This window comes from Misgurnus anguillicaudatus, chromosome 15 (genome assembly GCF_027580225.2).
Source record: "Misgurnus anguillicaudatus chromosome 15, ASM2758022v2, whole genome shotgun sequence".
Taxonomy (NCBI): domain Eukaryota; kingdom Metazoa; phylum Chordata; class Actinopteri; order Cypriniformes; family Cobitidae; genus Misgurnus; species Misgurnus anguillicaudatus.
Genome location: NC_073351.2, coordinates 26,725,281 through 26,751,762, shown reverse-complemented (window position 1 = coordinate 26,751,762; position 26,482 = coordinate 26,725,281). Strand labels below are relative to the sequence as shown.

Sequence of the window (26,482 nt, the reverse complement as noted above, 5' to 3'; positions counted from 1 at the left end):
ATGACGTTGTTAAAACTATTTGACAGAGTATTAACACTTAATGAAATTTTGTACCACTGTAGTTAAGGTCAATAAAAATATTCATAACGCTGTTATAAAACTATTTGACAGAGTTTTAACACTTAATAACATTTTAATGTCAAATTCAATTTGTATCACTGGTTAAAAGTGGTCAGTTATGTTGTCTTGGTAATGTCAAGTTGTCTTGACAAGTTATGATGTATTGGTGTATGTCAAGTTGTCATAACAAAGACATCTGAAACATTGTCATATTTGCATTAAAAATGACATAATAAAAAAGTAAAACTTAATGACAGTTGTCGTAAACATGCATAAGATCTCCTTCATGTTCATGACACGTCATGTCATGATTATGAAGGTGTTGTGTCGGTTTTACAGTATGAACACCCCTTCAAGTAAAGTGTTACCAAAGGTCCTAATATGTACCAATAAGTATGAATACATTTGGTGCCAAAATGTACCCTTCAGGTGTCACTGCTAAAGTGACTTCTGTATGGGGTGCATATTTTGACATTTTTTTTCTGACAGTGTTGGGAAGCATGAAATGCACATTTTTTGTTTAAACAGCGTTATGGGTTAGTGAATAATACACAGGTGGCATTTCATATCTATATCACAATATATCTGCACTGTACGACAGTGAGTTGGCACGAGATGCATGAGTGTAAGAAATTTTATTTGGCATATAAAGCCAGAACACTTTAATCACCCAGCAAGACTTTGAAGTCAACATGAAATCATACTTGACTCCATCTCCTTCCTAAATACACATTCCTGGTGTCTTTGTAAAAGATGAATATTATACATTGAAATCGGTCTGAATGCTAGTGCCAGCCATTCTTTGATGTTTTAAGTAGGTTACATACTAACTTTCTCACCGAGATACTGTACACCATGAATGAATGGTGCATTTTTATTTTAAAATAGTTTCTCCTACCAACATGTGGAGTTATGCAATGGCAACTTAAAAATGAGTTGACTTACAGTGCAGTGGCATTTCTAAAACACTGCTTCATTGCTGTAGTGATATTGATATTACAGATATACTTCATATACAACCATATCTTTTGTCCCACCAGGCAGTCCACCCGCCACGGGCACAGGTACACTTATAATAACTCTGGAGGACGAGAACGACAACGCGCCCTACATCTTTCCTTCAGTGGTCCGCGTGTGCGAGGACACTAAAGACATGAACGTGGTGGTGATCGGTGGACGAGACAAGGACATTCATCCTAATACAGATCCTTTCAAGATCGAGCTTGGCAAACAACCAGGGTTGGAGAAAACATGGAAGGTCTCCAGGATCAATGGTAAGTTAATTCACAGATAGCATTGAAATCGTGGTAGACGTATGCCACTACTGTATATATAAGACCTGTTTAGGCATCAGGTTGATAAATTTATAGATAAACAATCGGATTAGCGTTATGAATTAAGGCCAAGCTGTTTTACAAGAGTAATAGGAGAGACTGTTGAAAAGACCAGTATAGGTGGTCACTAGATTATTTTGTGTTTTGTATGCAAGTTCATCCAAAATTGAGTATCTCTATTATTTCTGATGTTTTTTTTTCATGGACCAGCATGACAATTCTCATCCAAGCTGCTCTGTTGAGCAGGGTCAGGTGTGATGTGTATGTTGGTGTGATACTGAGAGCTGGGGGATTGGTTTGATATCACAAACAGTGGGTGTCTATCATTAGATTTCACTCCAAATAGCTATGTGTATTTTGGGTTTATCTTAGCAGACTCTCGATTACCCATCTCTCCTGAGGGGTCTACCTTCAAATATAGAAAGACTGTGAATCTTCAGACTTCTGTCAGCTATTTGAAAAGAGAATCAGTGGCAGATGCTGTGATGCTGAGCAGAGAAAGAGACTGATGAGGTGACTTTAAAGGAGCAGTTCACCCAAAAATGAAAATTTGGTTATAATTATCCTCGTCTTTTTCACAGACTTTCTTTTGGGGAAGAATCTAAAAGTTTTCTCTATCATGAAAGTTAAGAGGGCCTGGAGCTAATTTTGTTCCTCGAGGAAAGCGATCTTGTGGTTTCAGAAGAATTGCAATTTAGTGTAGCACATGAGCCATAGGTCTACGTTTGTTTCCTATTATGGTTTATATGCTTTTATGGTTAATTTTTGTTTTGTACCCTGTCTGTGAAATCCAGGCAAGTCTTATCAAGTCGTTTAATCCAGAGCATCAAAGTTTGATTTCAATCATTGTTTTCACATTGATTTTCATCTTTGACATGACCTTACTAATTCAATGTATCAATGAAGATATCAACGTTATTACCAGTGGCGGCTCGTGTGTGCTCATCCGAGGGGCTCAAATTCAAAATATGTGTTTGGAGTGTCATATGAACCATGTGCATCGGGTGTTTTGTCAAAATAAGTGCACACGCGTCAAGACCATTATGATAAATGAGATGCTCACTTTCACAAAATACTCGCAAGACACTCCCTTAACAGTAAACTCTGATTACGCATGAGATTATACGAGTATCTGGCAAACACGAGCATCTCTTTTATCACAAACCCCCTAGACGTGTCTGCAGCTGGCACCCACCTTGACAAAACACGTGATGCACACAGGATCTCTCGATGCGCAGAACACATACTTTGAAATTACGAACCACACATGACGGGCTACATACATGTTGTGACGAATTTCGCATCGAGCGCCCTCAAAAAAATAAGTCACTGGTCGCCACTGGTTATTACTTTTATAAAATGTTTTTTTTAAAAATTACTCCAATTTTTATAAAAAAATCCTGATAATTTACTCACCCCCATGTCATCAAAGATGTTTATGTCTTTTTTATTCAGTCGAGAAGAAATTGAAGAAGTTTACTGAAGAAGTTTTTTGAGGAAAACATTCCAGGATTTTTCTTCATATAATGGACTTTAGTGGACCTCAACAGTTTACAGTTTCAATGCAGTTTATACATAAAGGTCTAATCTAGTAAAACTATTGTAATTTTTGCCAAAAATAAGTACTTTTTAACCACAACTTGTCGTTTTGCACTAACTGTGTGATGCACCAGTGCGACCTTTCATATTACGTAATCACGTCGAAATCCTGGAATGTTTTCCTCAAAAAATTCATTTCTTCTCGACTGAACAAAGAAAGACATAAACATCTTGGATGACATGATTCAATTTCTTTTTATGAAAGTGGAATATTCCTTTAAAGGTGCAGTGTGTACATTTTAGCAGCATCTAGTGGTGAGGTTTTGATTTGCAACCAATGGCTTAGTCCACTGCTCACCCCTCGTTTTCAAAACACATAGAGAAGCTACGGTGGCCGCCACCGGACAAACATGTCATCATCGGAGACAACTTAGTAAAAAAATTGGGCTTCAGTAGAAAAATGGCGTCACAAAATGGCAACTTCCATGTAAGGGGACCCTCGGTTTGTGTAGATAAAAACGTCTCATTCTAAGGTGATAAACACATAACGGTTCATTATGAAAGGTCTTTATACACCCCTGATAATATAGTTTTCTATATTATTTTGCATTTCTGTCAAGAGATCGTTCAAAAATTACACACTGCACCTTTAAACTGTAATGAATGACTTTACCTGGGTTTTTACTGACTAAGTCACACATATATATATATATATATGACTTTTTGCTACGAAAATTGCAAAATCATGCAAGCCCCGCATATTTTGCGAGCAAAAATCTGCAGTTTATGCGTCGAAAGTGCGGAATATAAAAAAAAATGTGCCCTCGCATAAATATGTGGACTTTGGCTGATGATGCATTGAATCATGCGATCGCATAATCGTGTTTTCTGGAGGGACTGATTTATGACCACATTTTTATGATATAGACTTGGAACAGCATAAATGTTTTTGCCTGAACTGTTTCTTTAAAGCCAGGAGGAAGTTTTCGGCCAGACATAAATGAACCCTTTTTGGTATCTTCTGCAGGCACCCACTCCCAGATCATGTTGCTGCACAATCTTAAAAAGGCCAACTACAACCTGCCTCTGGTTCTGACCGACTCTGGCATGCCTCCTATATCCAACAACACAGATCTCAAAGTTCAAGTGTGCACTTGCAAGAAGAACAGAATGGACTGCAGCGGTACCGGCTGGGTCCAATCAAACCTATCGCTGCTGCTCGGCCTAGTTTTGCTCTCCATCCTCTGTGAGTATAGCCAACACTCATTCACTCATCCTTATCGAAATGCTGGAAAGTTTCAGGTGATTTGCTTAAACAGCAAGTTTTAAAATGTGAGATGCTACATATTTCATGCCTTCTAATAAAGTGCAAATAAATATTGCAAGTGTTCCAGAGCCGCGATTCTGCCCGACAGCAAAAATATGTGGAAACTTTGAAACTCAGCAGAGTTTTCTACAAAAGCCATTAACTTTCCTAATCCTTAAACTCGCAGCAGCACATATGAGCAGACTTTGCATGGCTTCTCCGGGCAGCTTTTAAAGTGTTTTCAACCTATTTAGATTCAGGTGGTTGTAGGGTCCATTTTAGAGTTGCTTTCATTTATTCAGTGTTTATGTGCCACATTATTGAGGCCTAAAGGCCAAATAAGTTTTGCTGTGGTGTGGCACCTAAATGTAAATTTTTGTGTGGAATACATGAGACAACTCAGAGAATGGCTGCAGCTTTGCAGTCTTTAAATTTTGAGTGAGAATGTGCGCTTGAATTTTATATTTAAGGGACACTCCACTTTTTTTGAAAATATGCTCATTTTCCAGCTCCTCTAGAGTTAAACATTTTATTTTTAATGTTTGGAATCCATTCAGCCAAACACTGGGCTTGGTGGTACCACTTTTAGCATATCTTAGCATAATTCATTGAATCTGATCAGACCATTAGCATCGTGCTGAAAAATAACCAAAGAGTTTAGATTTTTTTTCCTTTTTAAAACTTGACTCTTCTGTAGTTACATCGTGTACATCGACCGATGGAAAATTTAAAGTTTCTTGGCAGATATGGCTAGGAACTATACTCTCATTCTTGTGTAATAATCAAGGACTTTGCTGCCGTAACATGGCTGCAGTAGGCGCAATGATATTTCACAGTGCCTAAAAATAATCCCCTGCTATTGAAGGTTACCAAAGGGACTATTTTCAGGTGCTGCCTAATATCATTGTGCCTGCTACAGCCATGGTTATTTTTGAGCGTAATGCTAATAGTCTTATCAGATTCAATGGATTATGCTAAGCTATGCTGAAAGTGGTCCCAGATCGGCTGAATGGATTTCAAAACAATAAAAATCAAATGTTTAACTCTAGAGGAGCTCGATAAAGTGTCCCTTTAAGACCTGCTCCAATTTGTCAGTTAAAGCAACACTATGTAGTTTTTTACCCTTTAAATAATGTCTCTAAAATTATTTCAGTGATAGAACAACTTTTAACTGGACAAATTGTACTGTTGCTGCAACCTGAGCAGCCTCCTAGCTGCTACAAGCACACTCTGAAAGTGGCGGTGGAGGGTAGAGCACACAGCCCCGCCCCTCCCCCTGCCTGCAGAAGAGTGTCTGATACCAGGAACTGTTGCGCTTTTCAACCACATGGGGGAGCTATAAATTATTTTTACATGGAAACTACATAGTGTTGCTTTAACTCTGGTTGATTTTTTAGGCTACTTAAGGGCGATTTATAGTCGTGCGTAAGTTCTACGCAGGCTATCCGTAGCCTGTGCGTAGCTCTGCGTAGCCTGACGTGCACCTCGCAAAAGTTTTAACAGCGCGTCAGTTCTACGCGGACCGCAAGCGCTGTGATTGGTCCACCAGAACCCCTCACGTCAGGTAAAAAACTGCGTCATAGGTATTTCCGTTTGCGACGGTGAAAACAAAGATGAGCAAGTTGAGGAGTGATTTAACTCAAACTGCATCAAAAGTCGTTGTTTATTTACTTCCATCATTGCTGGTCTTCTCAAATCGTACACAAGAAGTTGCTGTTTCTTATTCGTTTGTGGGTTAACTTGCAAAGCTTCTTCTTCTCTGACGGTCCCGCTGCTACTGTGGTTACACGCGTGGATACTTTGCACGTCGACGCGGAGGATGACGCAAAAGCTACGCCGTAGGACCTACGCACGACTATAACGAGCCCTTTAGTCTTTTAAAAGTTGCTTTAATCCAAGGGCTGTGCCCAAGTCAACACGGGAAGTCTGCATTTTTTATTCCAAGTTGGAAAACTGCAATAGATTCATCAACCAACCCTTGCAAAAACAAACATACAGCTTTTTGTGTATCAGTTAAGTTCACCCAAAAGATTTTGTAAAGATAAAAATGGCAAATAGTACATAAGCAATAAAGTTACAAATGTAGTAAGCGTTACACTCAAGGGCGTAATTTTGACATTGGTGGGGATGTAAATAATGTCATTATATTAATCTTGGAAAATAAGTATTAAGAAAATAAGTATTAAGTATTAAAGAAAAAAGTTAAAAGAAAAGTTAAAGAAGGGCAAAGCCAATCATGGTAGCCATGTGAGTTACGGAGGTGGGACTCACTACAAAGAACGAGATCTGTTAACCGTTTGTGTACCACAAAAGCACTATTTTTAGAGAACGTGATTGTACAAACGTTTTAATCTAATTTAAATATTTTCTGAATAAATTAATTTTAAATAAAATAAGTAAAAACACAAGATACAGATGGACATCAGTTGTATATAAATAAAGATCAACTGTTTGATTAAAATTATTGCTAGGGACAATTCATTGTTCCCTGAATATTACCTCTCCCAAACCAACGCCATTGGTTATACTTATTATAATTGTTAGAAATTGCTGAAAGAATTCTGTTAACTATGTAATACTGAATTGTGGAGTTCCACCGTTAAACAGCTTTTCCTCATTTTTGAGGATTATTTGCTCGGGACACAATTGCGAGAATCCATTTATAGGTTGTAGCGATATTTGAAAGTTGAAAGAGACTGCAGCTTTCCCGCGAGCGGGTTTTGGTTTCAGCTCCAACAGTGGACACCCCCAACCGTTTGAGAGCAGAGAATCCTGCCTTTTTTCAAAGATTTTTTTCCATCATAATTTTTTTATTATTGGGTGGTTAATAACACATTATTCTGTGGTGCGACAAACTGAGAATACATTTAATATCTGACTTTATACAGAATGCTGGGTTATTTTCAACCGAGCTTTGGGTCATAAAGGAACCCAAAGGGTTGGGGTTCGTCTCTTTTTAGATCCAACGCTGGGTTCAAAATAACCCAGCATTTTTAGAGGGCATTTTCAACCCCAAATTTCTTTTTGTGTACATTTGTTGTTTAGAAATTTCTACTGCTAAATAAGAAAGTGATACAGATAAAGAATTAGATTTTTATCTAATGCCTCTTTGCCCGGTAACAGGAGTTTATCAATGTTGCTCCTTTTAGCTCTCTATTAATGCTAATGAGAAACTCTCTGTATACCTTACTGTCAAGTGTGGCAGGAATTTGGCCTTACTCCCAGAAACCTTTAATCAACCTATATCTGTTTACTATGGTAAAGCCTCTAACTGCATTAAGAGTTGATTCATATCTGACTGGATTAACACATCGAAAGAGGTAGTATTATGGTCACAAGAGAGACAGAAGCATTTGAAATAATATGCAAAGATTAAAGGCCAATTTACAACAAGTATTAAACATCCCTTGTACCCTTCTGTGTGTGCATGCGTGCATGCATGCGTGTGCATGTGTGTGTTATGTTTTCGTCCCATAGTTAATCTCCCATCCAAACCTGCACACGGTCCCTTGGCGACTGTTTCCCTCAGCAATAACATTAATAATTCACTCCTTCAGTGAGGTTGGAACATAATGGAGCTTTTTACAGCCATTCTTAAATGGAAAAAGGAGGAAAAATAAATCTGAGATTTCCAGCTTCCCTCTCTTTATTCAAAAATGATGTGTTCTGCTCAGATATGCATGTGTGGGGGTTTGTAATGGGTGAGATGCCCTCCTGAAGCCCAGTTTGTAGAGATGTCACAGTGGATCCAGTGAGGTCTGTGTGAATCATATGTCGTCAGATAATGTCTAGAGTTTTCACTCGTTCTCTGTTCATTACTCTGTTTGTGTTATACGTTTCTCTGCATATATTAGCATTCATCTCCTCATCGCTTTGCCACTCTCTTATCACAATTTTGCCTTCACATACTATTTTTGAAAGGATTTGTTTAGGTTTGATGCAAGTTAAGTTTTATCGACTGCATCTTAGGGAAAATCAAATAACTGTTTACAGGAATGCACTTATAGTATAGTAAAGATATTTGGTAAATGTATCACATCAAAAACAATTTTGCATGAAAGGAGAGCCACAGAGGTAAACATGAGCATTTTTCATTTTTCAAGAAGGTCATAGTCATATATATTTACTAAAAACAAGTGTAACACAAAAATCTATCTTGTTTTGTTGTGTTACTTTCGTCCCTGCAGGTGGGGTTGAAAGTAACAATTCACTACTTATGTTTAAAGTGAAATTATATTAAAGTCGTTTTAAATGTTTACAAAATTCCACCTGGTATTAATAGAGCACACTTGTGAGTTATTAACCACAGCAAAAATAGATCTCTGTCTATAACATTATCTTTAAGTTTTTCTGAAAAATGGTACTTTCACCCCCGCTCTCCCCTACTTCCTGCACTGAAATTGCCCATAAAAGAACTAGAGCAAGATTGTTATGTATGAATCTTTCATGTTCAAAAAAACTTTTCGAAACTTGTACGAACCCTGGCGAAGTGCATTCGGCACAGAAATACTTTGTCATACGTCCAACTGCTTTTTTGACACTTTACCTATATTTAGCATGAAGAATCCAACTCTTATAACAGTGTAAATAAGTCAGAATGCATGAAATAGCTTTACCCCCTCCCCCTAAAACAAAAAGGTTCTTCAAATGTTAAAGGTTCTTTATAGAACCATACAGCCAAAAATGGTTCTTCTATGGCACCTTTATTTTTCAATGTTCTTGTGTGTATTTGCTACATCAGTAGTATAGTTTAAAAAGCATGCACACGTGTTGAAATCTCATGTGACATGATGCCTCACAGGCAAGAAGGTCCCTGCAGCATCAGGACCGGCACAGCACTACAGACACGCTAATGACTCTTGCAAGAACGCATTTCACTGTTGCGGTCAGGAGAGGCCGTGCCACACTCTGATTGAGTGGGAGAGAGAGAGTGTCTGACTTCAATTTCCTTATCACCTTAATGAACCCTGACCCTTAGTGAGAGAGAGCTGGTGAGCACAGATAGATAAGAGCAGGAGCTCAGTAGAATACCATCTGTAAGATTAGACAGTCCTCGCTTCATCTGTCCGCTCTACAGGAGACACATACCCACAATGTCATTACTGTCAGACTTCAATGTTCTGTGTCAAGACGAACATTTAATTTCTTTAGAATTAGTTGACATGAAATGCTTTCGGAAAGTAAAAGCATTACATTATATTTGCACATGGTTTGATTATATTATTTTCCAGTGGCTTTTAGTAATATTTTCTCATGAAATTTGTATTGATACATATTTTTTGCTGTAATATTTGCGTTGTGTGGTAACTACACTTCTATAAAAGCTAAAGGGTACTCGAGGCTGGTGCTGTATTGTGAATACAGCTTCACGTTGTGCCTAAAAATGCCCTTCAGCCGTGATTTATTCAGCACAGCCTCTTATATCACTTACAGTACATACATTATGTTCATAAACTTACAGCAGTGTTTAAACATTGCAGGTACATGGACCCTACCGCCCAGACTCTTAACCAACCTGGAACTTAAAGTCACAATAAAATTTAAATAAAAACTTTTTTATGGAATATTATTCATAAATTTTTTTATGAATAACATCGGTGAGCTTCATTATTAAAAAAAATATAATCTCCTCCCTTTTTTGAAATGAACTCTTCTGGTCATGAAAAATATCACAAGAGCAGGGCACGGGAAAAGATTGCAGCGATTAGCAAGTAACAACATGACCAAACTTTAAACGATCCAATCAGTTCTCGACGGACGAAATCAAGTCCCTCTCTACGTTTTTTCATATTCGTTTTCACTTGGATATGTGTCACGATGGGGAAAATATGGTAACACTTTACTTGAAGGGGTGTCCATAAGACTGGCATGACACCTTCATAATCATGACGTGACGCGTGTTGTGAACATGAAGGAGATTTTATGCACATTTATGACAACTGTCATTAAGTGTCATTTGTTTAATTATGTCATTTTTAATGCAAAGATGACATTGTTTGAATTGTCTTTGTTATGACAACTCGACATCAACCAATACATCATAACTTGTCATAAATCTGTCATAAACAGCTTGCCATAGCAGATTAATTATCAAACTAAAGAAACTACTTAGCTGTATGGGTTAACATTACATTAAACTGTCATTTAAATGTCATTAAGTGTTAAAGGAATAGTCTACTCATTTTCAATATTAAAATATGTTATTACCTTAACTAAGAATTGTTGATACATCCCTCTATCGTCTGTGTGCGTGCACGTGGGCGGTGGAGTGTGCTGCGGCACTTCGATGGCATTTGGCTTGGCCCAGTTCATTCAATGGTACCAATCAGAGACAAAGCCAGAAGCGACCAAACACATCAACGCTCCTCCCACTCAAGACGAGCAGCTATACAAGCAAGTTTGGTGGCACAAAACAAAACGCAGCGCTTTTCTAAGCGGATTCAAAAGAGGAACCATATTTTATGGCGTAATAGCACTTTTGGGAGCACTTCGACTCGCCTGAAAAGTCCGCTCCCCTTCTCACTCTCATAATGGGAGAGGGAGGGTGTTACTGCGCCGAGTCGAAGCACTCCCAAAAGTACTATTACGCCATAAAATATAGTTCCTCTTTTAAATCCGCTTAGAAAAGTGCTACGTTTTATTTTGTACCACCAAACTTGCTCGTATAACTACTCGTCTTAAATAGGAAAAACGTTGATGTGTTTGGTCACTTCTAACTTTGCTACACATCCTCATCCCATGGCGTCAATATTTGACGCACTTGACCATGCGTCAATATGTTACGCGGAGGGTATACCTTTTGCGTCATTTTTTGACGAACTGGGGACTTCAATACTATTACGTCCGTTGCATTCTCTTTTCCTATTTTCTAACCATTTTCGCGACGGTTCAGGGCTAGATTACGCAAAATTAAACAGTGTACGCGAAATTAAACAGTTGTCACCTGGCGTTTAGGTTAGAGTTTGGTTTGCGAAATTAAACAGTTATCACCTGGCGTTGGGGTTAGAGTTAGGTTTGGGTGGGGATGTCATTATGTAAATCTAACCCTAAACCGACGCGAAAATGGTAAGAAAATAGGAAAAGAGAATGCAACGGACGTAATAGTATTGAAGTCCCCAGTTCGTCAAAAAATGACGCGAAAGGTATACCCTCCGCGTAACATATTGACGCATGGTCAAGTGCGTCAAATATTGACGCCATGGGGATGAGGATGGGTTGAACTTTGGGCTCTATCTTACACCCGGCGCAATGCAGCGCAATGCAGCGCAATGCGCGACGCAAGTGTCTTTCGCTAGTTTCCACCCTAATTTTCACGTTTAGCGCCACGTTGTTTAAATAGCAAATGCATTTGCGCCCCCTTTGCGCCCATGGGCGTTCTGGTCTGAAAAACGAGGTGTGTTCAGGCGCATTGTTGGCGCATTGCTATTTTGAGGCAACTAAAATAGACTACGCCATTGACCAACAAAAACCTGGTCTAAAGTCTAAAGTCAATGCGCAATATGTTTTATGTTATTTAAAGAGCGCATTAGTAATATGCGCCTATAAACGGGAGGACAACGCGGGTTTGCTTATCACAAAGTACATGAATGCGCAGCAGCACAAAAATGCTTTTAAATATGGAAGATTAAAGGATTGAATGTAAAAGATTATTATTGAGTCTCTTGGACATAAATGAGGACTAATTATTAGACGTTAAAAGGCACAAAGAGCTGCTTCACCTGCAGCCTGGTAAGTAAATAAATGCTTTGCTTTAAACAAATGCATCTGTTTTTAAATGTTTTTAAATGCTACCTCACGGATTTATTGTATATGATGACTCTGTACCTGTGGATATGGTGAGATGAGAAACATTTTTAAGTAATGCTAAAAAAAACTCTTTGCTAAAAAAACGCTGTCCAAAGTGCTGAAACGTGAGGAGAGCCGTTTGTAAATTATTTATCTCCTGTAAGTATTTTTAGAGTACAAAAATTATCTTACATACTTGTAAATTATTTTTTGATGATATTGGAAAGCTATACATTTAAAGCAATTACAAGCCTGCTTTTTACTTCCATGACTAAAAGAAAACGGGTTTTAAAGGTTTTAATAAAAAAATAACAATTTCAATACAAGTGAAAAACAACATAATTATTTAACATTAATCTTAAACTGCGGATCTTTTTCCTCCGCTTAGTTTTTCAGTTTACAAAGTTCGTCATCTAAATAGGGATTAGACATAGCGCCGGCGCAACTTGCTTTTAAAGGGGATGAGAGCTGAGACTCTCATTGGTTTACTGCACGTTACGCCCAAAATACTCCCATTACAATAGGATCCAACCCTTTTCGACCATGCGCTCGGCGCACAAACCATTTTTCCCGTCGTTAAATTAGCAAAAGTGGATTCGGACACGCCCATTTAGACGTTGCGCTGTGCGCTTTAGACAATGCGCTTAGATCGTTAAAATAGGGCCCTTTATCTCTAAATGGTACCATTGAATGAATGGGGCTAAGCTAAATGCTATCGAAGCATCGCAGCGCGCTCCAGCGCTTACGTGCACGCACACAGATGATAGAGGGATGTATCAACAATTCTAAGTTAAGGTAATTTAAATATTGAAAATGAGTAGACTATTCCTTTAATACTGTCAAATAAGTTTATATACCTTAACAAATGCAACAGACATGTCAAAAGATTATACTTAACTTTATGTGTGTGCACAACACATAAAAAACTGAAAACTAACAGAACTTGTTCTTCCTCACATGGGTTCTGAAAATTTCTGACATAGAAGAAAAACTATCGAAACATTTAATTGTTTTTCCAGCGATGTGGACCCAACGCTGCATGGCTTAACCCATTATTGTACTGTTTTCATTTAATTTTAGGTGAATCGGTCTCCAAATGCAATAAATATAATTTTATCAATTTTAATTATTATCATTATAATTATTGGATGATTGATTTTATTTATTAAACTCATTGAGGAAACTTAAAAAAAACATTATGAACTGAAGAATATTCATGATGTTTTTATAAAACTATATTACAGAGTATTACTTAATGACATTTTAACGACAAACTATATTTGTACCACTGTAGTTGAGGTCAACAAAAATATTCATGGTGCTGTTATAAAACTAAATGACAGAGTATTAACACTAAATGACATTTTAATGACAACCTGAATTTGTATCACTGGTAAAAAGTGGTCAGTTATGTTGTCTTGGTAATGGCAAGTTGTCATGAGAAGTTATGATGTATTAGTTAATGTCAAGTTGTCATAAGAAGGACATCTCAAACAATGTCATATTTGCATTAAAAATTACATAATTCAACGAATGACACTTAATGACAGTTGTCATAAACATGCATAAAATCTCCTTCATGTTTATGACACAGATCATGTCATGATTATGAAGGGGTCATGTCAGTCTTATGAACACCCCTTCAAGTAAAGTGTTACCAATAAGGCCAAATTAAAACAAAGTTCATATAAATAATTTACTCACTGTTATGCTGTTGTATGACTTTCACTGAGCCAGTGATCCGATAGTGGTTCTTGAGTTTCCAGCTCACTGAAGAGGAAGATTATTAGTAAATAATTTCTGAGATTTTGGTCTGTTTCACACAATGGCCTAAGAAGACTTTCCTCTAAAAATGTCCTCTATTGCGTTGCAAGACAAACAAAAGACACGAGTCTGACATAAATGGTTTTAACATTATTGTAATATTATATCACTGCTGACTATGATATTGTGAAAGTTGTGGAGGTAAAGTGTTGCGTGTGCTTTACAAGTGTGTGTATTTTTAGCGTGCATGTCTCTAACCTTCTGCACCACAGACAGAAAAATCCATACTCTCTGTTCTTCTTCCATTCACACGGATAAAGGACTGTGACAGACTTGCTTTTGTGGCCCCTTAAATAATGTATGGAAGCCTTTGGGAAACACACAAACAGATCCACTGTGAATCTCCACAAGTTCGGCTTTCTTTAGGCCCCGATTAAAGTTGTTAAATCCTGCACCAAATGCCGCAGCTTTCCTAAGAGTGCCACTCTTTCTCAAATAGTGCAATGGGCACGGCTGGCACCTTTTCAGACATGCTCATTAATCTCAACACCTTCGGTCCCACAGGAGCCATTGTTAAAGTTTTTGATGACGGTTTGCTAAACACACTGATTTGCCCGTTGAGTCCATCGATTTTGTTTGTCCTTGGAAAACGTGGTGCCATTGAATTGGTGTATTTGATTACATTGACTGTAATGGACCTGTAAAAAACACAAGGCAGGATTGTGAAATGTCGAGAGAACACAAAACTATCTCTTACACTCTTACAAAGGCTTTGATGTCGCGGTTTAGCTCTAAATTGAGGCATGGAGAGTAAAGTTACGTACAGATGAGGATTGGGCAAACTATGCCAAGATGACTATACCGCCACCTGTAGGTGTGTTTGCAAACTGCACTTTGGGAGTTTTTGATGGAAAACAAAACGCATAACTTTTTAAATTTCCTAATTGTTTCTTAGGTCACACTGCGTTACAGTTGTCTAAGTAGCCTGTTTGTCACTATTAAACTAACATCTGTCTTCTGTTTACTGTACTGTTACTGTATGTCAATGGTTGTTTCTAAAACATCTTACAAGCTTACTTAGCGAAACATAATTGAGTCCTCGGTTATGAATAATTTAAGTCTTCGAAGCTGTGAAATGACAGCCTCTGAGCAATCAGATTTTCATCTGGCTTATCTCTTTGTAGTGCAGTTTGCAGAATCGATTTCATCTAAAATAAGCAATAGGATGCTGAGGCTTTTGGTGTCAAACCTTATGCATACAGTCTGTGCATTAGTATGCCATAATGAATAAAAAATGAGAAATCATGGTACATTTGCCGGTTAGACATTGCAGATTCTTGCATTTTTGCGGTAGATGAGCAGCAACGATTTCCCTAAATATCTTAAAATATGTAACTCTGTCTGTGAAATCCAGGCTAAAGTCTTATTAGGAGATGAGGAGCATCTTAAATGAGATTATACTTCAATTTCAATCTTTGACATGACCTTACTCATTCAATAATATATATATTTTAAGGTTATTGAATAAAGTAAATCACAAAAACATGTTTTCATAAACAGGGTCTTATACCAACGTATGTGCTGTTGACAAACTGTTAAAGAAATAGTCTACTCATTTTCAATATTAAAATATGTTATTACCTTAACTAAGAATTGTTGATCCATCCCTCTATCATCTGTGTGCGTGCACGTAAGCGCTGGAGCGCGCTGCGACGCTTCGATAGCATTTAGCTTAGCCCCCATTCATTCAATGGTACCATTTAGAGATAAAGTTAGAAGTGACCAAACACATCAACTTTTTCCTATTTAAGACGAGTAGTTATACGAGCAAGTTTGGTGGTACAAAATAAAACGTAGCGCTTTTCTAAGCGGATTTAAAAGAGGAACTACCGTAAAACTTCAAATAATAGCCCGGCTTTTATTTTCCCAAACCTATCATCACACCAGGCGTCTAAAAGAGACAGGCGTCTATAAGAGACAGGCTTTTAATTTAATTGTTCCAGCATGACAGCAGGAGGTTACCACATATTACGTTTTATTTTTAATTTGAATGTGTTTAACAAATTAGTTCGTGTAATAACAACAGTCTTAAATTATTGGCAGTATAAATAAAGCAAACAATGATATGTTTTTTTATTGGTTGTTGCGTGAAATTTTACCCAGATACAACAGTGCTATTTTCTGATTGGCTATTGTGTAGCCTCTTTCTTTTTTTTGTATTGGCTCGCTCGACTAGAACTCTAGGGAAGACGGGCTTGATAGAGAGAGAGAGAGCAGTGCGGCCAGATACATTTTGGGCGCTGCAGCATATTAAATATGATAAATAGTGTTTCCGCATGAGAAATACAATGTGTGGTGGGAGTGCATGCATGACAAAAGACTGAAAGCCCGGCTATTATCAGCGGCCCCAAAACACTACCGGCCCACCGGGAAAAGTCCCGACTCTCCCGATTGTCACTTCGCTACTCTCATCATCACCTCAAGCCTGCCGACAAAGCTTGTTGTGTTGTCATAGTGATGAGTAACGGAACGACTGCGTCTGTCACGTGACATCTACCGGTAAGCAAAAAAACTTTAGCGTGTTCAATCTGCACCATAGAACTGTCTTAAACAGACTATCTGACGGGTTTTAGAAGATTAAATACAACCCGAAACTAAAAAACAGACCAGGCCTTTATTTGAGACAGGCGTTTATTTACCCAAACCTGTCGTCACGCCAGGCGTCTAAAAGAGACAGGCGTCTATTTGGGACTCGGCTATTATTTGAAGTTTTACGGTATATTTTATGGCGTAATAGCACTTTTGGGAGTACTTCGACTCGGCTCAGTAACACCCTCCCTCTCCCATTATGAGAGTGAGAAGGGGAGCGGACTTTTCAGGCGAGTCGAAGTACTCCCAAAAGTGCTATTACGCCATAAAATATAGTTCCTCTTTTAAATCCGCTTAGAAAAGCGCTACTTTTTATTTTGTACCACCAAACTTGCTCGTATAACTACTCGTCTTAAATAGGAAAAAACGTTGATGTGTTTGGTCACTTTATCTCTAAATGGTACAATTGAATGAATGGGGCTAAGCTAAATGCTATCGAAGTGTCGCGGCGCGCTCCGGCGCTTAAGTGCACGCACACCGATGATAGAGGAATGTATCAACAATTCTTAGTTAAGGTAATAACATATTTTAATATTGAAAATGAGTAGACTATTCCTTTAACATCTTATTCTTACATATGGAAAGCTTCAATTGGCTTTTTTCAGAAGCGTTTCAGACCGTAAGTAGGTGAATTCAAAATGTCAATCATAGTTGTAGTTAACAATAAGAGTCATTGAAAATTAAACATGAGACCGCAGCGTTGAGTCTGTTCCTAGCATGATATTTTTGGTTCAAATGAAGAGCGGCGAAATTCTCAGCAGACCTTTGAAAAGTCTCTGTAATCTGATGAAAGATGCCCAAAAGGGTTGAAATATAATTAATTCACAAACAGAGAAATAAGGCTGAGCGCTGTCCACCAAACAGCTAACTTACTGAAGTTGAAATCCCTTTTTCTGCCAAGATGGGCGTTTTTTCCGTTTAATCCACTCTGGGTCCTGATGTGGCTGTCTCGAGGGAAAGATAAATTTCCACAGCATCGACCTGTTATTTTCCAGCTCTCCTACCTACTTTTTTTTTTGACTCGCTGTCTATAGTGCACCTAGAAAATAAAGCGTCACCTTTTCCTGCTAATTAATTTAAGGCATGAATTATAAGTTGTTTCTAGCTATCATGCCATTGCATTCTGTGTCAGAATGTGTTATACTGTAATGAAACACAAGTACTGTGATTTCACACTGATTTCAAACTTTGACATGACCTTACTTATTTTATGTAGAAAACAATAAATCACAAAAAAATACTAGCTGGGTTTTACAGACAGAGTAACATGCAGGTTAGTCGCCTGAAGACGTTGGGTGTAATGGCACATGGATTTGCATTTTCATGTAGGTTTGTTGTTGCTGTTTTATTTTTGTACCTGCACTGATTATGTTTCTGACATTTGTGAAACTTTGAGGAGTAATTTTTAACATGATCTAACAAGGTTCCGTGGTATAGTCGCGGAATATTTTGCTCATTTATCCGTGTCATTGTCGGATCTCCGCCTTTTTTTGTGTCTGTACCACAGACTTTCTTTTCCGTGTCACTTTCACGTATTGGTTACTCAATTGTTTTTCTATTTTTAGATTTGGGGTTTGGATGTCACTTGAACTCTTTCCCCGCCAGCGTTTTTAAAAATCCAGCTCCAGCATTTTTCACAATTTTCACAAAGGTTTAATTCCTTTCAGAAAATGTTCTTCTTTAAATATATAAACATACAATATATCAAATGAAAGAATAGACCCTCTGCTTTCAAACAGAAAAACCTGTTTCATCCTACTTTCATTACTTCTCTTTTTATCACCTCTCAAATATGGGTAGGTTTCTTCAAAAACACAAATTTTTGAGCAAAAACCTGAGATAATTCCATTTTTGTGAAGGACTTTTAATAGAGATCAGATGCAGAGTGATCTTTCAAAACATACATAAACAGTTCTTTCTCTTTCACGTGAGGCGTTACTTCCAGGTTGTATAAGTTGCGGTAGTGGTATTGCGGAAAGCCGGAAATACTCGTCATTGGCAGGGAAAGAGTTAACTATTGGTTTATACATTTTTTTCCGGACTTTAAAACAATTGTCCCCTGACGTTAGAGTTAGAGTTGGGTTTGGGTTAGGGTGTCATTTTATGTTACAGAAAGTCGTTCTAACCCCAAACCCATGTGAAAATGGTAAAAAAATAGGAAAAACAATTAAGTAACCAATACGTGAAACTGACACGGAAAAGAAAGTCTGTGGTATAGACACGGAAAAATGCAGAGATCCGTGACAATTAAACGGATAAATGAGCAAAATATTCTGTGACTATAACATGGAAATTCGTGGGATCAGGTTGTTAATTTTATATTAACACATGAAAAAATACTATAAAACTGTATAAAGCAGGGGTAGGCATTCCTGGTCCGTAAGGGCCACTGTCCTGCAAAATTTAGCTCCAATCCTAATCAAACACACCTGAAAATCCTAATCAAAGGCTGTAGGATTACTTGGAAATGACATTCAGGTGTGTTTGATTAGGGTTGGAGCTAAACTTTGCAGGACAGTGGCCCTCCAGGACCAGGAATGCCCACCCCTGGTATAAAGTATGGTATTTATTATAGTAAAATTCCTAAATACAGTGTTTTGAACCGTATTATTGTAAATACTATAGTATACTATAACATTTTCATGTGGGTTTGTACCCACACTTCTTTAATAATTTGTGCTACCTACCATAAACAGGTTCAATGATTTGCATGGCAAAGCTTTGGAGCAGCAATAAACTGGAGTTACGTAATGTTTAGAGAATGGATGAGTGTACTTAAGTTTTTAATTATGTCTCTGGTCTATTAAATCTGTGTAGCTTGAAGTTATTAGAGGTTTTATCGAGCTGGTGTCGTGGCTCTAAACCTGCAACCCATCACTGGTAACTTTTCTTCTTGACTGATGGAAAGACAAATTGAGGTCGGGAATGAGGAGGGTTGAGGAGGTGATGGGTACAGCTCGGGGTCACGTGTGTTATTGTGCTCGCCTCAACTCCAGCTGACTGCTGCCACAACTACTTTCCTCCAATCAGGGTGATGATAATTAGATCAAACAATACTCCGTCTTACCCACTGCACTGTGGTTTCCCACCACACTTATATATTTGGAGATCTGTGTTTGGAGAACACAGTATGTGGAGTGAGGGTGTTTACAGGCTCCTCGTCTGACATTATTGCATCTGAAAGTGGCGAGGTGAATTGATTTAGTTGAGTAGTCTGGTGTATCCGACTCGCCTAAAGGGGAAGATTTACCTGCCTTGTTTTGAGGTCTCTGTAAATGAATGAGAGGAGGAGTGCGGTCTTGTACTGTAATTCGCAAAAACAGTTTGTGCTGTCTACGATCTTAAGTGCAGTTCGAGTCTCATTTTTCTCTTCTATTGCCATTTATGACCAAGCAATACAAATGTGTCTAGTGGAAAGAAACAAAGCACGAAAAATGGAAAAATCAATAGTCCCACCCATTTAATATCGTCTCGCATCGGATCTGGCACTCTTCGATCGCTTTAGACTAGAGTTTTGCGGGCCAATTACTTTCACTCAAGTCTTTCGAAATTACACCTTGCATTTTTCAAAACTACATTTTAATCGAATTTCATGTTGATTGTGGCGAGAAGTTGAGCAAGAAAAGAAAATGAGGTACAGCAGTTGCTTTACCTTTAAAATTTCTCAGAGCGATCATTAATGTTGTGTTACAGATTGGTATTTTCAGTATCATACTGTGTACTTGCTTTTCTTGCAAAAAGTTTCTTACTGCATAGGTTCTTTTAAAGCCACAATATGTAGGATTTTTTAAATAAAATATCCAAATAGCATTTGCACAGTGTGATATATTTCATGGAGTTGCGTACTTACATTATCCCAAAAGTTCCCAAGGATTTGTGAATACAGAAAAATTTCTATTTTAAATAATGGTTTGTCCCTTGTCTCCCTTGCCTTTTAGTGACATAATATATTCGCTATATGGCAACACACGTGGAAAAATCGAAAAGTGGTTATTACAGTTTTTTACGATTGCTATGACACTTTTTTCAATACTTTTAACAAGTTTTCAAAACTCTTAACACAGTTAGCACTACATCCACCTATGTAAGCTATACTATTTACACATTTCTTGTTGGTTTAACACAAAATGCATACAATTAACACAAATTTAAAATGCTTTAACTTCTTTTACAGACAAGCTCAAACAAGACCAAAACAATAGATTTTTAATGTCAAATTTACAAATGCTTTCACACAGCATGTCAAAACAGATAACATCATGTGCTAAACCTCACTTATAGTCAAAGTAAACAGCTGTTTATATGATGAATTGAAACATAAATATATCCCCTGTATTTTATTCCATTGGGATTGAAAAACAACTTATTGTACCAATGCAAATATATAAATCACAGCTGATTCCCACCTAGGAAACACACTCAGTTTCTTTCAATTGGATGACTATATGGTATACAATAGAGTAAAGGAGGGGCTCTTTAGGTCGATCTTGTGTTGAAAAGGAACAATATGAGCAACACAAAAATAAGATATATGTCTGCACGAGTCAACTGAAGACCACCATGACAAGGGAGAGGTTTTCCTCCAGTCCCACCTGGATGCAATAGATGGTGCAATCCCAGACATCACAACTGAACACTGTCAGAGGTGGATAAGACATGGCAAAAGATTCTTCCCAAGATGCCTTGCCAGAGAAGATATCAGGTGTGATGTGAATGAGAACATGTGGCCAAATAGAAACGCAATAGATTGGATTATGAGATTTTCCTTTTACTTTATTTTTCAGTGGCTTTTTCTGTTTGTATTTTTATGTTTTACTTTTTTACTGTAAATGGAAGTAATATTGACTATGTTTGTTATCTTGCAGTAATGTCCTGTTGTAAATACTGTAAGTTCTTTACTGCAGCAATTCTGACTACTTTTTTTATAAAACACTCTAAGATGGATGAATCATTTTTGTCTTGAATTGCTGCAGCAAAACAATCATAATACATGCATTTACTAAACCCAACTAAACAAAAATATAACAAAGTTTTCAAAAGAAACTGCAGTGCAAAACTCAGTCTATAATCATACAAACAACTGTTTGTTGTATAAGGACAGACTTACACATAAACTTATGCAGTTTTTGTTTTTCCATCTTATGATTGTGTTTTTCATGACATTGTGTTATGATTGACTAAATGTTTTTGTTGGAAGAGAACATGTGTTGGTGATCTGGTATAACTAGTTGATTCTGAAACATATTTACAGTGTTTTTGTAAACAGTGTAAGAGTTTAGTTTACAATGTGTGATTTTGAGGATAAAATTAATTGTTTTGCCAGTTGTGTGTTTTAGGTGTGTTGGTGCGTTAAGAGTTTAGAAAACTTGTCAAAAGCACTGAAAAAAGTGTCATAGCAATCGCAAAAAACTGTATACAGCATCTAACATGCGACTGTTGTGCATAAAGCTGTACTGGGGCATGTACCCCCATTAACTTACCTTGTCTATCACTTTTTTTTAAAAGTGTGCTGTGTGCAGAAGTGTGCCGCACAATGCTTGCTTCACACTATCCATACACTGCAACAAATACAAGGAAATGAAACATGTGGACTATGCATTTAAAATACTGAGGTTCTCAGCCATTTAGTTACTGCCAAATGTTTATGTTGTGTCCTTAACTAGTGACTTCTGTGTGTGCGGCTTTGTGGGTTGCCAGGTCCGCGTAACAAAACCAGCCCAATGGTCATTAAAAACTAGCCCGAAAACCAACAATTAATGAACAAAATCCTTCCATCTTTAACCCACTGAATAAATCAGCTCACGAAAACGGTTTGAAAGTGCCCCAATTTTTAAAGGGACACCCCACTTGTGTCAAAAGTGCAGTACCACTTTTAGCATAGCTTAGCTTAATCCATTGAATCTGATTAGACCATTAGCATCACGCTCAAAAATAACCAAAGAGTTTCAATATTTTTCCTATTTAAAACTTCTTCTGTAGTTACATTGTGTACTAAAACCGACGGAAATGAGCAATGATATTACTCATTGCCTGAAAATAGTTATTGCCTGCTATTGAAACTTACCAAGGGGACTATTTTCGGCTGCTGCGTATCATTGCGCCTCCTGAAGCCATGTTACGGCAGCAAAGTCCTTGATTATTACGCCAGAATGATAGTATAGTTCCTAGCCATATCTGCCTAAAAAATCGTAACTTTTAATTTTTCGTCTATCTTAGTACACGATGTAACTACAGAACGGTCAAGTTTTAAATGGGAAAAATATAGAAACTCTGGTTATTTTTTTGCTCAATGCTAATGGTCTAATCAGATTCAATGGATTGTGCTAAGCTATGCTAAAAGTGGTACCGCCAGACCCGGAGATCAGCTGAATGGATTCTAAAATGGTAAAAATCAAATGTTTAGCTCCAGGGGAGCTGGAAGATTACCATATTTTCAAAAAAACTGGATTGTCCCTTTAACTCAGCCTGAAGGCTGCGGACCTGGCAACAGCTGGCAGGCAGACATTGATTTTTCCGTCAGTGTTTTTGTTCTCAGTTAAAGTGTTTTGTGAAGTGAATTGGGTTACTACTACGTTGCAGTGCATACAGATTCTTATTTTTACGAAAACTTTTACGAATCTTTTGGTTCGAATCAATTGATTTGGAGCTTGTTTCAAACTGGCAGAGTCACGCGATTTTAGCAAACGAGGCTTCATTACATCATAACTGTTTCGAAAAGCTTCGAAAATCCGATGGTTCACCACTAGGGGGAGTGTCTTATATGGTTAGGTGAACTCGGGTCAGTTTTATTACAGTATGCAAGTTCATAAAACATTAATTTTTCTGACTAACAACACTACCATTTTGTCTACTTTTTGTTTATAGACAGATTTAATGACAAAAATTTGCATAATTAAAAGGGGAGTTTGTTTTAATGATTTGTTTGCCCTAAATAAAACTAAAAACACATAATACACTTTTAATTAATTTAAATAATTTTTAAAACATATTTTAATAAAAATCTTGCTATTATTTTGTAAAAATATGTGTGGTGTTTAGATTGGTTCAATTGATTCGAAGCTTCGAAAAGCTTCATTTCTCCCATCACTAATAGCAACCTCTAGTGGTGAAAATACATATTGTGCTTTTAAGTGATCAAAAGCTTTGCTTAGACAATCTCATTGTATTGTTTGTTTTCTAAACAGCTTGGGAAATCATTGCAAACCCAATAAACTGTCAGAAAAATTGTCAAAAATGATCCCTATACTACACCTTACACATAAAGAGTTTATTTTACTATCTCAAAGGTACATATTAGTACCACATGTATACATGTCTGTACCTAAAATTGTATACATTAGGATCTTTGTAGAGGCACTGCCCCAGTAACAGCTTGGGACCATTTTTTTACCATTTTTGTTTTCAATTTTCTAAATCCAATTAAAATAAATTGCTGAAAATTATGTTTATTTTACCGTCAGATCAGATATCTGTGTCATTATGGACGTGAGACAAATCAGAATTTCTCAATTTTAGATATTTGCTATGTATTGAATTGTTAATAAGTTAACGTGAGCTGTGTCTACTGTTTATATCTCGAGGCGCTGTGTATTAAGCTTAACTCACTACGGTGGCAACCAATATTAATGTACTCAAAATTGATTACACGGTCTAAAAAAATGGATTCAATAACATTAAGACATCATGTACACTCAATTCCTAATATTGTGTTTGAAAACTAAATTAGACTTTTTTGCAGCATGAGCAGAGACTCAAAATGTTTAAAAGCTTCACTATTTTCACTTTCCCTCTTTTCTCTTTTTCTCTTTCTCAGGCTTGTAAATTCTGCTGATTCGTACTGTAGTCCTTTTGCAACACTGAAGAAAACCCTCTTCTCTTCTCCACACAAAAACCAGGCTGGGGAGAGAGAAGAAACACTCTCCCAAAAGACACCTTGCACCCTTGGCTCCTCTCCTGTCAGCTCTCCCCTGGGCTTTTGTTTCTCTATTCTCAACCGGTCACTTCATCCCCTCGCCTCCGGGAACTCTTCTTCTCTCTCTTCCTCCTCAATTTCTCTGCACTTTCCCTTCATACCTCTGGAAAAGATCTTGGATGCGACCACCTGATGAACTTTCTCACTAAAACAAGGGATATATTGGATGGGGACAAAGCGATTGGACATTTCGATGTACTTTAGTTTCCTCTGGTTAAAGACTACTGTATTTGATCTTGTTTACTAATGTAAGGGATGGACACGAGGCCTCTTTAGTCTGCAGTGGTTGTGTTTTCTTAGGGCAGGGTGGTAGCCAGAAGCCTTCAAAGTCTAAAAAAAGTCTATTGAGTCCTTATTTTCGTTTTCGGTTTGATTGCATTAGTTGTTATGGAGTGGAACACAATATCTCTTTATAGTAATGTGTGAAATAGTGGGAGGGAAATGTACACTATATATATTTTATTTTTTACCAATGTACAAATATATTAATTAAATTATGTACTTTGACCGCTTTTTCTTTAACGACCCCTCACAAAAAAAAGAACTGTATGTTTTTTGCAAATTTTAGGGACTATTTCTAATGCCATTGATGTTTTTTCTTTTTATTTGCGAGCTCTGGTTTTGAAATCTGGAGACCCAAAAGTGAATATGTTTCGTGATCCTTGTTTCTGGTGGTACGGCATTTGTTTTTTCTTTTTTTTTCTTTTCCCTTGGGTCAGTCAAAGAGGCCAAGGACAGCGGTTTATTTGCTGGTTTCTTTCTTTTTCCTTTATTTGTGCTTGTAAGAATAAGACAACAAAAAAGAAAGAATGAAAAAAATGAAAACAAAACAAAATGCGTGTGTGGATTTGCGTGAAAGACCCCTTAGGTTCTGAAAATGCAAAGAAAAAGATGAAGTGGTGAATGAGTTATGTCTGTCTTTTGCACTAATTTAATAAAGCTGTTACTGTACTTCCCACTACTTTAACTTTGTTTGTTTGTTTAAGGTCGTTCGGCAGCCAAAAGTTGGACAAACGTGATTCATTTATGAAGAAATTGGAAATATGATTGTACGCTTACAGTTATGAAAACAGCAGATTCAGTAAATGCGATCGAAAAACGCATGACAATTGCTGTTTCAGGGCTACAGAATATTCAAGGGCTCTCAGTGACCTTATCCAGTTAAAGACCTTTTTACACACACAATACTGGACTGAAAATGTCTCTGTTGGGCTTGTTATATAAATCAGTAATTGGTATGTCTCTTTTTTCCCATCTAATGGCAACATGCACTCAAGCTGGCATTGAAATGATGATGGTTCATGTTACCCTAGCATGTTTTGAGAATGAAGAGCATCTTGTCTACTTTAATCAAAACAAGAACGTCTGGTCCATATTTTGCAAAGGAGTTAATATGGTTTATGTAAAAATATATATTTGATTAGTGAATTAAAAATAAAAGAAATTGTGTAGAATATGAAATATTTTTCATATGCTCTACCTCTGTTTTTAACGTATACATATGTAGTATAGGGTTACACTCCTATGGATTGTTTCTTCCTAAAATGCTTGGTTGTTTTACCCATTGGTGGGTCAAATACAAACATTTAACCCATCGGCTGGGTTGTCTCTTTTTGACCCAACACTGGGTTAAAAAAAAATCCAAGCAATTTTTAAAGCATATGCCACGCTCACACTCAAATTTCAGCATGTGAAAGTTCTATGCAGACCTTTATGAAACCAGATTTGACATCATGCGGCAAGCCATTACAAAATACTACACTACACAATACAAACACTTTCATTCAGGTAGCTTCTTTTTTATCTTTCAAAGTAGTGTTATACAAGATGGGATTGTGCAAAACCATTGCTATTTTATGAAGAGTTTGGTTCCAAAATGGGATAAACGGCATTTAAAAAAAATAGTTTGCGCCAAAATCTGGTCAGTATTAAACAGTAAATTCTTAATTTTACGCAAAATCCAATATCTGCCGTGTTATTCTGTCATCTTTTTTCCCAAAACGTGATAAATGCCAGTCCTCCTTCTCTGCAGAATGCAATAAATTCGCTCAGCCAATCACAGCACACCATTCC

General features: G+C 37.2%; 1 protein-coding gene across 1 annotated transcript in view; it reads left to right on the top strand.

Annotated features, from left to right (window-relative positions):
* Window positions 1-25,370, top strand: part of cdh13 (cadherin 13, H-cadherin (heart)) — a 469,469-nt gene extending 444,099 nt beyond the window's left edge. The window contains exons 12-14 of the mRNA XM_055174957.2: window positions 1,101-1,334; window positions 3,961-4,179; window positions 24,251-25,370. Of these exons, the coding sequence (XP_055030932.1) occupies window positions 1,101-1,334; window positions 3,961-4,179; window positions 24,251-24,258 (461 nt within the window). The 3' untranslated portion in view covers window positions 24,259-25,370. The remainder of the gene's footprint in view (window positions 1-1,100; window positions 1,335-3,960; window positions 4,180-24,250) is intronic.
* The last annotated feature ends 1,112 nt before the right edge of the window (window positions 25,371-26,482 follow it).